The 14626-nt window shown below is 37.9% G+C and overlaps 1 protein-coding gene across 4 annotated transcripts in view; it reads left to right on the top strand.

Moving 5' to 3' along the window:
- Positions 1-11880, top strand: part of LOC132063512 (putative acyl-activating enzyme 19) — a 32747-nt gene extending 20867 nt beyond the window's left edge. The window contains exons 13-16 of one of the 4 annotated variants that reach the window (XM_059456073.1): positions 9065-9124; positions 9787-9831; positions 10149-10258; positions 10361-11880. In XM_059456073.1, coding sequence (XP_059312056.1) covers positions 9065-9124; positions 9787-9831; positions 10149-10258; positions 10361-10583 — 438 coding nt within the window. In that variant the 3' untranslated portion in view covers positions 10584-11880. The remainder of the gene's footprint in view (positions 1-9064; positions 9125-9786; positions 9832-10148; positions 10259-10360) is intronic. The other 3 variants (XM_059456075.1, XM_059456076.1, XM_059456074.1) reach the window with 3 other exon arrangements.
- The last annotated feature ends 2746 nt before the right edge of the window (positions 11881-14626 follow it).

Raw genomic sequence — 14626 nt, 5'->3', positions numbered from 1 at the left:
TTCCTTTCCCTTTCTGATGCAAATTTATGTGGGGTTTTGACTGTCGAGACAAGGGAGTATAGGTAGGAGGCGGGGAGATGCCTAGGGAACTTTGTAATGGAAGTGGAGGTGTTCATGTCCGGGGTATTGATTTTATGGGGCCCTTTTGAGCTCTGGAATGAATATTCTTGGTGGTTGTAATTATGTGTCAAACGGGGAAAGCGTGGCTTTACCTAATAATAAACCCAAGAGTGTGTGGTTCCTAAAGAAGAACATATTTACTCATTTGGACTTAGGACTATAATCGATGGTGGTTCTCACCGCAATAGAGCTTCCGGGATGATGGAGAAGTATGGGTAAATATGGGGTGGAAACACTTATCATCCTCGCAAGTGGAAAGTTGAAGTCTCCAATCGGGAGATCAAGAGTATTTTAGCTAAAACGGTGAATGCAAACAGACGTGATTGGGCCGCAAGCTCATGATGCTTTATGGGCTTCTAGGTCTTTTAAGACCCCGATTGGAACTTCGCCTTTCAAGCTAGTTTTGGAAAACTTGTCACCTGCCATTGAACTTGAACATAAGGCCATGGGGCCTTGAAGAAATTTGGGAACATGGTTTGGGGAGAAGCGACCAAACTCGAGTTTTTCAACTCATGAGGATAAATTTTGACAGGCCTATGAGAGGCGATTGTATAAAGAGAGGATGAAGCAGATTCATGACAAGAAAATCTGAACGAATTTACAAGGGTGATCCTTCGCTTATTAATTTAGATTGAAGCGCCTACCGGGCAAGTTAAAATCAGGTGGTCCGACCCTTTTGAGGTGGTAAGCACCCGAGGCGATTGAATTGAAGTCCGGAGATGGAACTCGAACATTTAAATGAAGCATAGGTGAAGCACTACCTGGTTGCATTATGGGATAAAATTGTTAATCGTACCAAGATCCAGGAAGAATGTCGACCAAAAATCCGACAAAGTAAATTGGGACACCATCTGCGACGTTAAATCAAGCCTTCCCTTGGGAGGAAACCCCAAGTTTACTTCTCGTTGTTTTTAATTTTGTAGCTTAAAATGTTAGTTAGGTAACTTTTGTTTGTGCGGAAAAAGAGTTGGAAATAAGAAAGGGAACACGGAAGACAAAATTTGTTTAAGAGTACGGCCGTCCATTGAACCCCGCACTTCAAGGTTAAAATTGGTGTTCACAAAATTGCCACCCTAGGTACGTGAAGGAAGACGGTTCGTACTTCAAAGACGGGACTTTCATCCGTACCTCAAAGGTAAATAGGTGATCACCGGAAATTCCCACCCGTTACGTCTTCCAAGTACACCGACTTCAAGTACGGGCGTACTTTCCGAAAATAAACGCGAATTTTAAAATATACGCTTTCCTCTTCTTCCCACTTTCTCCACCATTCTTCTTCTCCATACCATACCCGACCCTTTCCCCCATCAACCCCCACTAACTCCATCTTTTCTCCAAAACACCCACTCTTCTCCCCAAATCCACCAAACCCTACTCTCTGTTGATTGCGGAAAAAAAAAATCGCTTTCTTTTTTAGTGTAATCTTTGTTACCTAATATTGAGAATTTCATCCAGGTAGTTGATGTCCCCTTTTTTTCTTTTGTTTTATTTCCAATTTCCCAATTTTTTTTTTTTTTTTTCCTTTTTTTTTTTCAAAGAGATAGGTTTGTTTATCCATAGGTTGGGATGAAACGTAGTATTTGGTTTTTGTTAGTTGGGGTAAATTTGGATTTGAATGCCGGTCGGGGAGGGGGATAATCAACCTCTCGGTGGAGGCAATAATGTTTATTTTAAAGCCCAAAATTTTACCCCCCAAACGTTCGATATCCGGTAAAAGAATGAGTGCATTGGTGAAGTCAGTAACCCATTTTTATTAAAATTTGAATTGCGGTTTGTATTGCCTGAAAGCGTTTTTATGTTTTTTTATGTACGAACAAAAATCGGGCCACTTTTATGTACCCCTTACTTCTTCTTACATCAAAAATTTTGGGCCTCCTTTTTTTGACAAATTAAAATTGATTAAAAGTAGGGGCCTTATCGGCCTCCCAAGCGTACCAAGTAGAGGGAAAAACCGCTTTAAAAATTCCCTGCTTCTTTTAAATAGGGATACACAACGAAATTATAATGCTTTTTAAAATCACTTTACAAATTTTTGCCTTAATTGCACGTGCCATATGTGTGTTGTGCGTTTGTGAGAAGCATGTATGAGGCCCCGAACCGATGAAAGGGGGTGGTGGTTCCAAACTGCTCAAGAGAGGTCGGGCGGGGGTAACGTACCCACCCGGCTTCGTGATGAAAACTCTAATGAAGAAAATTTTGTGATTGCCCCCATGCTCCCAAGAGATCGAGAACACGGCACCAATGACAAAAAAAAGCGCCGTCGCCGCGGACTCCTCGGTTGAAGAGGAGGGTACTCGTACGAATCGGAGTCCGGCAATTCAAGGTCCTAGAATGAAGGGTTCGGGAATGAAAGATGCGGCAATGAAAGGTCTAGGAATAAGAAGCATCCGGTAATAAAGGGTTCGAGAGTAATAGATCTGGTGATAGCGAATTTGGTGATGAGGGGGTACGCTCTTGCAAGCGGGTTCGAAGCTAAGGTTGACTCTGGTAATGATAGTGCTGGGGAGTGGCAGAGTGAGCTGCAGCTAAAAATAGGAGATGACCTATTATTCTCGGTAGAGGTGCAAAGGAGCGATACGAAAAAGGGGATTGATGGGGTCAAAAAAGGGGCAACCTTTATCTTTGAGGAGAGGCGTATCGGGTTTTGTGATTTGGAGGATCGGCCTCGGATTAGAGAGAGACACTCTAGCATTATGGGCTAGGAGTTTTCGGTCGACCTCGGGGGAAGTATTGTCTGTCGAAGGGGGAATTTTATACAAACTACGATGCCTATGTGGATTGCGTCGGAAAGCCCCGATCAACTTAAGAAGAATGTCCAGGGGCACCGATGAGATAGTGGTGAGAAGGTAAAAGTCGACATTTCCGCCAAGGCAATAAATAGGCACTATTTGCTTCCGAGTGTCTTCGTCCCCTAAGGCAGCCATAGCTAAGTCTAGAGACAAGGTGAAGTCGGAGGGCTATGCGATGCGACGATTCGGGTGGGTTCTTCGATTCCTTCTTTAGGGCGGGACACGTAGCTCGTAAGAAGTGCCAAAGTCCTTAAGATCTCGCTGACCCTGTGGCAAAATTTTGGTGGAATGTGGACCGGTTCGGTGTGCCAACTAAGAGTGGCCGCACTTACTTTGTACCCGGAGTGACCAGCCGATTCCCCGGCAATCGTGTCGGGTTGTCCATTGAATGCGGGGTGATCGCTAAGGAGATACGGGAAGAGAGAGCGGCTACAAAATGCCCGTCTGCCATTTCCATGCCTTATCAACGATTTATGTCGGCGGGGCAAATGTTGCGAACATCCCCATTGAGATCGTTGTGAGACCCCGCTGTTATGATGTCGGAAAAGGCCCGACGGGAGGATGCCGAGACGATATTGCCGATAAGGGATTTCCCCGACGAGGCCGAAGAGCCGATGTAAAAACCCCGAGGATGAGCACGGAAGACGTGACCATTGCGGTACCTCCCAGCAGTGTGGTTCACAATCTTTGAGACAATACCATCCACATGGGTAGTGACAACTGCTTCTCTTTCCCCGAGGATTGCACCTCCGTCTACGAGGACTGCACCTCTTATCGCGAGGACAGTTTTTGCTGCAGCATCAGTGCAACGACCAGCCGCCACTCCTTCATCCACTCAGCCATAGTCTGCGCTGTGGCAGGTAACAGCACTATTTGTCGGGGTAAGCAGTTTGCATTTATATTTCTTTGGAATACATTTTTCTGTTTTTTTCTTATGGAATATAATAATGATGGACCAAGTGGAAGAAAAGTAATTCGGGACCCTCCTCATGTCACAACTTGTACTTCATAGGAACAGTAGTGGATCTATAGGCAAATGTGTTTTTTGACATTAATTTTATTCCCTGTTGGTGGTTAGAGAGTTTTCCATATCTTCTACTAGATAATAGTGGCGTTAACCTTTTTCTCTGTGTCCAGAAATCTCATATTACGATCTTAGCTCCATACACTTGGTCATATGGCCTTGTATGTTACTGAGTAGTTACTTGTTTTTGCCATTGAAAAACTCCATACACTTGGTCATATGGCCTTATATGTTACTGAGTAGTTACTTGGGAGTATATAACATGTGAAAGCAGATAATTTATGCTAGTATTAAGCTGTAGAAAGAAACTGAATTTTTTACTGGCTGCATTTTCGGCATCTGATCATATACGAGACAATCTGGTCTGATTTTAAGATGTGAGTTAAGACCTTAACAGAAACAATGTCACCATCATGTGAGGCACTTTGGTTCTTGGCAGATTCTGGGGCTAACATGATTTATCATTACTTTATAATTAATTTTTCGGTGGAAAAGGGGATACAAATTTCATTCCAGTCAAACATTTATACTGTTAAGAATCTGAAGATAATATAGAAATCCCGTAATAATCTGTGATTGTGATAGAAGTTTATGTTAAGAATCTGAAGATAATATAGAAATCCCGTAATAATCTGTGATTGTGATAGAAGTTTATGTAGTTATAAAGAATATGTAGAAGGTAGAATCATGATAGCATGTGAACAGGATGAAACTTCTACGTTTATTTAATTTTATTATTTTTTCATTTTGCAACACACGAGTCCTCGTTTGTTTCTTTGTCAGATCAAACCCGTTTCCCCATCCTCCATGTTTTAAGTGGTCATTATCTGGGTGAAGGGATGGATGGGGGTAGGTAAGGGATTGTGGAACTTTGGTTTTGGTTGACCAGCTTTGTTCAGAATCTCAGCGTAGTTCAAAATTTTGAGAACTCATTTTGGAAAATGTTTTTCAATTACCAGAAAGGCAGTGTCTGTTTCAAAAATTTGGAAAAATTATTTTGGAAAGTTTTTCAATCGTTTGCAAAAACTGTTTTTGGACCAAACACTAAGAAAGAAAAGTTATCTTTTTTTCCAAAAACCGAAACACTTACTTTTTGGTGTTTGGTTGAAAAACATTTTTTGCCCCCCCCCCCCCCCACACACACACACACACAAAAACAATCAACAAAAAAAAAAAAAATGATTTTGTTGAAAGTTGATACTTCTCTTCAAATATCTGAAGCAAACACTTGACTTCTCCCGAAATTTATCAAAAATGGGTTTCCTTCGGATATCAATGATGTTACAAATATGGATGTGTTGGCAGCTGTTTTGGGTGGTGAAGTAGGGGCTTTACCAACTATTTATCTGGGAATGCCTTTGGGAGCAAAATCAAAGTCTTCTGAGATTTGGAACAATGTTATTGAGAGATGTGCAAAAAAGCTGGCTAGATGGAAGGCTCAGTATCTGTCTATGGGTGGTAGATTGACATTAGTCAATTCAGTTCTTGATGCAATTCCAACATACATGATGTCCCCATTCCAATCGGAGTCATCAACAGGTTGGATAGCTTCAAGAGGAATTTTTTGTGGCATGGGAACAAAGAAAAGAAGGATTACCACTTGGTTAAGTGAAAAGCACTTGCTTGTGGCAAGAGATATGGAGGTTTGAGGGTCAAGAATTTGAAGATTCAGATTAAAGCTCTCAAAATGAAATGGTTGTGGAAGTTCACCAATGAGAATCTACTCTTGTGGGGCAATGTAACTAGAGCCAAGTATGAACAGGAAGATAACTGGATGACTAAGGAAGTCACAACACCATATGGGGTGAGTCTATGGAGATCTATTAGAGTATTGTGGAGTGAGTTGAGGGCCAATTCCAAGATCAAAGTGCTTGATGGAAGTAAAACTAGCTTCTGGAAGGACAATTGGCATGAGATGGGCAGTTTGGAGTTGGCTTTCCCAGACATCTTCAGTTTAGTGCTCTACCAACAAAGGAATATAGCAGAAATGTGGATACCTCAAGGCTGGAGCATCATTTTTAGGAGACAAATCAATGACTGGGAAATACAAAGAGTGGCTGCTTCTTCAGTTCAATAGATCAGTTTGGTGGACTACAGACAGGTGATGATGTGTTATGGTGGCAAGGCAATTGCAGGGGAATATTCAAGGTCAATGCAGCTTACACAAAGATGAATCACTCTAACCAGCAGATAGCCAACTGGCCTTGGAAACACATCTGGAAAACTAAAATTCCCCACAAAGTAGCATGTTTTGTGTGGTTACTTTTGCTAAAGAAGCAGCCCTTACACAAGACAATGTGACGAAAAGAGGACTTCTTTTATGTTCCAGATGCTTTTTGTGTGGAGAAACAACAGAGACGGTTAATCATCTCTTCCTTCATTGCAAGTTTACAACTCAACTGTGGAGAATTATTCTAAACCTCAAAGGCATCTCTTGGACCATGCCCGGAAAGGTCACAGATGCTCTCAGAAGTTGGGAGGAAACAGGCTTACAGGCAAAGGACAGGAGCAGATGGAGTATTGTCCCTACCTGCATCTGGTGGACAATTTGGAAGGAGACAAATTCCAGATGTTTTGAGAAAGTGGAGAATGGGTTACAGAAGATTAAGCTAAACTTTATCTTGCTTTTGTGGTTTTGGTGAAACCAGATCTACCCAACTGATACTGTCTCTATAATTGATGTTTTAGATTCAATATAGAAACAGGGCAGTAAGATTTAGAGTTTGTTGTAAATATGGCTTCAGCACTACCTAGGTACTGTTTTGCTACATTTGAAATATAAAAGATACAGTTACCAGTTTCAAAAAAAAAAAAAAAAAAGAAGCTACAAATGCTATGACTCCGTGACAAAGAAATACTTTATTTTAGCAATAGTTTGCAGCTTATGTAACGTTCATATGTCTCACCAAATTCACTAAATGGAACTACGATGTTCATGACTCCTTCCTCTCTGATTCTTCCTATTTGGAGACTCCTACTCCTCCTCGGCTTCATAAAAAATTACCTCAATCAAATCCCTACCTGCACCTAGTTAATGTTTCTTCCAATGATATAGGTCTACAAACTATCCCAGTGACTCATTGCCTGCTTTAGCATAATAATCTCCTAGACCGGTTGAGCTCTTTACTGATGATACCACTCTTTCCTTGCTTTTCAAGAAGTAATCGATGCACTCCCAAATGATTTTTGTACTTAATAGTTTCTTCAGTTATCACCACATGTCACCGTCATATCATAATTCCCTTACAAGTTTATCCATTATCTCAATACAAACTGTAACAAAAGAAATAACTCAGTTTGTTTGCCATCAGGCTGTGGGTGATAAGATGATTGCTCTACATAGTAATGGTACCCAAGAGATTAACTCCTTTACCATGTGGTGAAACTAAAGTTGGATGTTGTTAGATGTACGAGAAGATAGGTCGTCTCAGAGCTTGGCTGGTTGCTAAAAGATATATCAGATATATATGTCTTGAATATTATGGTACCTTTGTCAATTGCCTCTTTATCCCTATGGCATACTAGGCCAGTACATGATAGAATTTGTCTAGAATATCTCTCTAACCGAATACTCTTCTTCCCGTCTTTGTTAATCTTTTCTTTGCCAATCCCTCCACTCAGGGAGAGGGATGGGATGATATGTGTTGCTCTATGGTATCAACAGCATAAGCTTCTTATACTTTGTAATATTGTCAATATTTGCTTCTTTGCAAGCCTGCTAAACAATTTTCTCCTCTGCAGGCTCTGCCATTTGGTCAACTATGGGTACAAGAGTTTGGAGTTCCTATTTTTGGGTCACTTTCTGTCAATCCTTCATCTGGAAATGGTACTTGTTTTGTGTGTCATCATCCATTTGTTCTTAGCTTGTTTTATTTTTGTCCGTGACTAGATATTAAGCAGAATGGGTTTGCTTATAATTCAGTTCTACAGCAATTTCCTGTTAGATTGTTTGGTAAAGATCCAAAAGCTTAAAATTTACTGCAACTTTCTTTGATTATCCTTCGTAGTTCGTTACGGTTTTTGATTTAAAATTGCAACTTGTTGGCTTCTTAACATAAGAACAGTGAGGAGATCTAGTGGCATGCTTTTAAGATGCTGTTGATGTTGATATCCTTTGTTAGAGATACACAATATCCGACATCTGTAACGACATTCAAAGGAATTTATAAATGCATTAGGCTACTTTACCCCTGCATTAACATGTTGGTTGGATCTTCAGATATCTTTTCCTTCCTATGAGAGCAATATTTGATGAAATTAACCTGACGCCCTTAAGTTCTATTTTTAGCCCATGTGAACCATATAACCATTACAGGTGCACAGAAGGTGTTGATATACCAAATTCCATATTCGAATGTGAGGGCATCTAGAGGGCAACACTTGGCTAATCCATTTTCTCACCCATAACATGACTTGTAGCCTGCATGTCAACCGTACATTGGGTAATCTGTGGTAGAGGGTGTTAGAGATATACAAAAGATAGGTGTATAAAGGCATCCAGAGCTGTGTACAAAGGTCTAAGGCTACAACGATTGTCTTAAAATTTTTATTGGACATTCAGATTGTCATATTTCTTATGATTTTATTTTTATGATGTTATGGATTGTTGTCCAAATTTGGATGGTTGGTAGCATGTGCTATTATGGTGTGTGTTTCAGATTCAATTACATTCAACTTAGCTTGTGGTGTTGCAGTAATATGCTGCATGGTGGATGGAAGTGTTGTTGCGCTGGATTCTGAGGGATCTGTCATCTGGAAGGTATAACAACATTAGTTTTATTGAAGTCCATGTATTCATTCTTGTTACTTGGATATAAGGAGGGTATTTTTCGGTGGCAAAACTGTAACTTGTTAAAAGCTGCACGAAAGAGGCAAATCCAAATATAGAAGAACCAGCTCTTCCACATGACCAAAGCACAACTGCACGCATATTTACATTTGAACAATCAGCGTAAACTAATGTACTGGAGCATGAACACACATATTTTCTTGATTGAATAAGTACTATCTTTAATACCAAATGAAATTGGGATTATGATCTTTTAGTTGATGCATATCTGTCCATTTCCTGAGACGTCCCTTTTTCAATTATCATCAGTTATTTATTTACTTATGTGTTTTTGTGGAATAGGTGAGTACAACTGGCCCAATATTTGCTGGGCCCTGCATATCTCGTGCACTACCTTCGCAGGTGATTATTCTCCCTGTAATATCTTCTAGAGTTATAAATCTGATACGCCCAACCACACTTCTATGTTAAGAGATAACGATCACAAGGAAGCTTAGTCACATACTAGTTCGTAGGTGAGATGTACAGAACCTTTTTGGTGAGAAACAAACATGAAAGTCGTGATTTGTAGATCATAAGAGGTTACCCGGTATCTCTTATCTTTATGAGGGTGAGGACGGAGGGTTTAGCAATATGTTTAAAAAACAAAAGTCACATTTAAGTTTTCTTGATGGCTTTCATGCTTCCTGCCAGTGTTCTGCTTCGAATTTATGTCCACCATTAAGCGAAGGCCTTAGTTTATGAACCGTACTAATTCTCGATGTCTCTGCCAACTTTTTTGACACACTTCTATTTTTGACATTGATTATCATTACTTTCAATCTTTCCGCTTCTATTTTCATTTGGTGAAAAGACCTTATGACTACTCAATCAGCTATTGCAGTCACCCTAAAAGTTTCACCATATCAGCCTAATTAGGCCTTTCACAAGTTTATTTCTGCTATCCTTAGTTTTCCGCTCTTTACATTCCCAAAGCCTTTCTTATTTTTCAGCTAGTAGTATCTCAAAATCTAAAATCTAAATGCTCGCAAGTATGAATATTTTTCATTTTGAAATCTCTACAGGTGCTTGTTTGCTCAAGAGATGGCAGTGTCTACTCCTTTGATTTGGTAAAGATCTTGAACTTCAGTTGTTCTGCAGCTTATAATTATGACATTAATGATTATTCAGTAAGACAGTAACTATAGAGAGCATCCTACACAAATGGTGCCTTCTCCTTCCCAATGTGTAAATGATCCGAAAGAAGTTCTTTTCAATCTTTTTAAGGAGCTTGAAGACCAAATTTTGGCTGTTCTGTAATCTATCGGACTGTCGGAACAAGTTACTTAATCTCTGCGTCTTTTCCTCATTAGTCTCCTCTTGCTTCAAAATCTCCTTCATTGTATGAAATCTTTGATCATACTGATGGGGTTTCATATTCTGCTAGGAAAAAGGTGATTTATTCTGGAAGCACGGTGTTGGACATCCAATTACTTCATCTGCCTATGTTGATGAACACTTGCTATTGGCATGTATTGATTCTTCTCTGTCTCAAAGGTGATTTATTGTAGTTTGATCATGCAATGAATTGTTCTATGGATTATAATCAGTTATCAGTCAATAAGAAACTCAATCCATGTGTGTATATGTCATTGGCAGGTTAGTCTGTGTTTGCTCCAGTTCTGGAAATATACATGTTCTCCGAGTCAGTTTGAATTTTGACGGAGAAAATCAACCATGTGATATGGTGCGGGAATTTGCTAGGTTTGAACTTGGAGGAGACATCTTCTCCTCCCCGGTGATGATAGGTGGGGAAATATTTGTTGGTTGCCGGGACGACTATGTGCACTGTATTAGACTCCAGGAAGAAATACCAATATAAGCCTATTAGATCTTGTCTTTCACATGCTCAATCTGTGGGGGTATACAACTCCTCAGTATCGAAGCATCAAATATTGGCAAAGAAGTTTCCTGCTAATTATTTGAGCCTTGGACTTTGGAAGAATCAAACCATGAGGAAATCACGAGCATCCTTGACATCCTTCTATTGCTGGAAATGCTGTGGTGAACTTTGAGAAAAGATCTGATGCAGTGTGGTTCTTGGTGCACTTTAGGTACCCTGTGAAATTTTGTCAAACTCTTTGCATAGAGAAAGGCTCAGTGCATTTCCCACTTGGGAAAGGAATGGTTATTTTTCCTTATATCACCAATAATTTGAACGGAAGAAGATACTCGATGCAATATCCAGAGAGACTGTTTGGAAGGACTAAATAATGAATCAGGTCTTCATTCAACTAATGTGCTCACTGTCCACCTTCCTGATGACAAAAAGGTGCTCCACTTAAAGCCTGCTTTCGTGAGACAATTTTGTTGCTGTTGTGAAAGCACTAAATAACAATCAAGTCTCTCCAACTAGTGTGCTAACCACCCAGCTTCGTGATGACAAAAAAGGGCCCCACATAAAGCCAGATGGTTGCTGCTTTCCTGAGACATTCTGCTTTTCTTGATAAGCAGTCCCAAAAGCTGGCTGATGAGGTAAGGATTTCCCAAGATCACAAAAGGAGATAGCAACTCATATAACATGGGTGCCCAAAATTGGCTAAACTAAGATAGGGATGGGTCTGGCTTGCGTCATATCAAGAAAATGGATTGTGAACAAGAAAATGGATTGTGAACCTAACTCAATCTCAAAAGCTAACTCATGACGTAAGACTTGCCCAAGGCAAGTATGGAGACAATTCATTCCCCCAAAAAAAATATGGGACATACTAATACTTCCAATTCATGCTCAACATTTCCTGCTTTGACATGATTTATACCCCAATGCTTCTTGATAACACTTGGCCTGATGCATCAGATAGAACGAACCATGTGTGAAACCGCATTGACACACTAAGCATTTTTCTCTAGAATGAAAGCTAAGAGACGTGGAAGTCGTGCCTTATTTTTTTCACCTCATCTCTTGGTAGGTTGTATAAATATCCTCTGCTTGCCTAATCGTATGTATCTTTATTTTACAAGAACGTATATAACTGACCGATGGGTGGATAATGGTGAGTATCAATTTACATACAGGGGATGTGCTGCCATTGATATGAAAGTTTATTTCAAGACCCCTCTTAGTAATTGTGTGTACAGATTGGGTTATAGCTTTAATGCAATTCATTTTAGAGAAGCAATTGACAATACAAAATCAGGCAACTGCCTTCTATTGGTAATTTGTTTCTTGTGGAAAATTAAGTTTATCGCTTGTTTCTTTTTGTAATACGAATCTTGTTTTTTCGTTCTACTTGTTGCTGCTTGTTCAAATATACCTTCTTTTCTCTTCATTTGCTTTTTCGTTTGAGTTTTGTGATATTGTTTCTGAAGTAACCTATTGTTTTACAAGATTAGGCTTCTGACTAAGATATCTTAATTATTACGCTCCATCTTAGAGAACAAACTGCTTGTCCGTGATTCTGGTTCAAATTTTTGGCGTACATGTACCAGCTAGTCTTTTGGGAATCATGGGCTCTCTTGATTTAATTTTTGGCATTGCAACTTTATGTTGGCGAAATAATGATTCAAGCATTTATCCAATTGACGCATACTTTTGTTAAGGAATAAAATTTTTACACTACAGTATGATATAATTCGCTATAGAAGGAATTATTATTTTGTACTATTTTTTCTTAAGCATACTTTTTGCAAAAGCTCAAGATAAACTTTTGAATGAATTATTGTTACAGATCACATACCAATATATTATTCCTTCATGGCATAGTGAAATTTAACTTGCCTTGCGAATTTTTTTAAAATTTTGGCAACGCGTGGGTTCGCATTTTTGTAAAATTTAAAGATTTCGAATATGAAAAGAAATTTAAATACGTCTGCATGTACAGCTAGTCTTTTTGGGAATCATGGGCCTCTTGATTCAATTTGGTTATGTTGGCGGATTTAAGTTATATCCATTGACAGTAATAAAATTTTTACACTACAGTATGATTTAATTCGCTATAGAAGGTTATTTTGTACTATTTTTTTATTAAGTTTGGAGCTCTACTTGTTACAGACCACATACCAATATATGAATGGCATGCGTATGCATCTAAATATGTCGCTTAACTATGACTTTCACATCAATTTGTCACTTAAACCAATACATGAGTGACATGCATTTGCATCTCAACTTATCATTGTAAGTATGATTTTCACCTTAATTTATAACTTAACCATCGTTCGTATTTAGTGGGTTGGTGTACGGTGTGAATAAATATTTTCTGGCAAAGTTTGAAAATTACTAGTTTAGGTTATTAGGTGCAGCTGCTTGCATAGTAGGTTACAGTGTGGCCCCTTTCACCCACTAGCTAACTATAAGCAAGTGATGAATAGTTGAATACATATGGAGTATATTCTTTTGTTTCCACCTTGCTGCCATATTCGTCATGCATGAATAAATTAATCATTATTTGTATTTTATAAAATATATAAGAAAAATAAAAGCAAGATAAGCACAGTTTTAGACATAATTCAAGTATCATGGCCGGTTAGTTGGCATCAAATGGTTAAGACCTAGTCTTTATAGGCCTTCATGATTTTCTCTTAATTTTTTCCTTTCAATTCTATCCAAAAGAATATATTACAATTTTTAGGTACACTATATACATAGACAAAGTATGAGAGGGAGAGAGATAGAGATCCTTTTATTTTTTAAATTCGTTAATATTTTTTGTGAATAATACTGATGCTTCATAATTACTACTCATTTGATAGCACTAAATTTATTATCTTATTTACATCAATAATACTTTTTTTGCTGGAAAATGTTATGTAAACCCTCCTAAGGTTCTTAAACTTATAGGAGTCCACCTCTCAAGATTCACAAATTACAAAAGCTCTCTAATTTGAGTTGTTGCTAGCTTGTTTGGCCAAAACTCCTTTGGAAATTAAAAGTGCTTATTTTTTTTAACTAAATATAAACGGTAACTTCTCTCGCCTTAATGTGTTCTTAATTCTGTATAATATTAATGTCATTGTTATTTTTATATACTTAATAATATATTTTTTAATGAACATTATTATTTAAGTCACCTAGCAACATATATACGTTCCCCATTAATTAACAACGTAGTAACATTTTTATCTTCAAAACCATGCACCTAAAATATAAAGATGAGAACCTTTTACCGTTTTTTCATTTATTCATTTGTTCTACACTAAAATAATTATTAAAGAAACTCAATTGTTGCTATAAATTTGTTTCTATCTTTTCTTTTTTCATTGTAAAATGTAAAAAGAGTAATTTACCTCTTTTATGTAGATCATATCTTTTTCCTTTCTGAAATTAATTTGCTTGAGGGCAATTTTCAAACGGATGGCAGTATATTAGCCCCAACTATAAATTTTTAAAAGATAAATATATACAATTTTTCAACGAAGAGGGGTAAATTTTAACCATTACCCTCTTTTTAATGATGCGGTTAGTAGGAGTGTTCATGGTTTGGTTAAAAACCGATTCAAACCGAAAATCAAAATCAAACCGATTGAATAAACCGATATTCACTTGGGTTAGGTTTGGTTTGGTTTTGAATTTTTAAAAATCGATAATATTTGGTTTGGTTTTGGTTTTACTAAAAGTAAACCGAAGAAAAAACCGAACCGAACCGAAAATTTTATACATAATTTTTATAATTGTATATATACAATATATTGATTTTTATAAATAGCTTTAAATAATTTATATCATTTTTAAGCAAAATTTTATTTTATCTCTAATAGGCTAATGAACGTTATACCTTAAGCCGATTTTAAAAGAGAAATCAATGAATTCAAACTCATTTATTCAAAGAAACAACTATATGAGATTTACCTAGATTTAATTTTTATATTCTTATAAACTTTATTCACTTAATTTAAATCATAAATCCTAAGACATTGTCTCCATAA

Source organism: Lycium ferocissimum, chromosome 7 (assembly GCF_029784015.1).
Source record: "Lycium ferocissimum isolate CSIRO_LF1 chromosome 7, AGI_CSIRO_Lferr_CH_V1, whole genome shotgun sequence".
Classification (NCBI taxonomy): domain Eukaryota; kingdom Viridiplantae; phylum Streptophyta; class Magnoliopsida; order Solanales; family Solanaceae; genus Lycium; species Lycium ferocissimum.
Note: the sequence above shows the minus strand (reverse complement) of the source record. Positions and strands in the feature narration are given on the sequence as shown.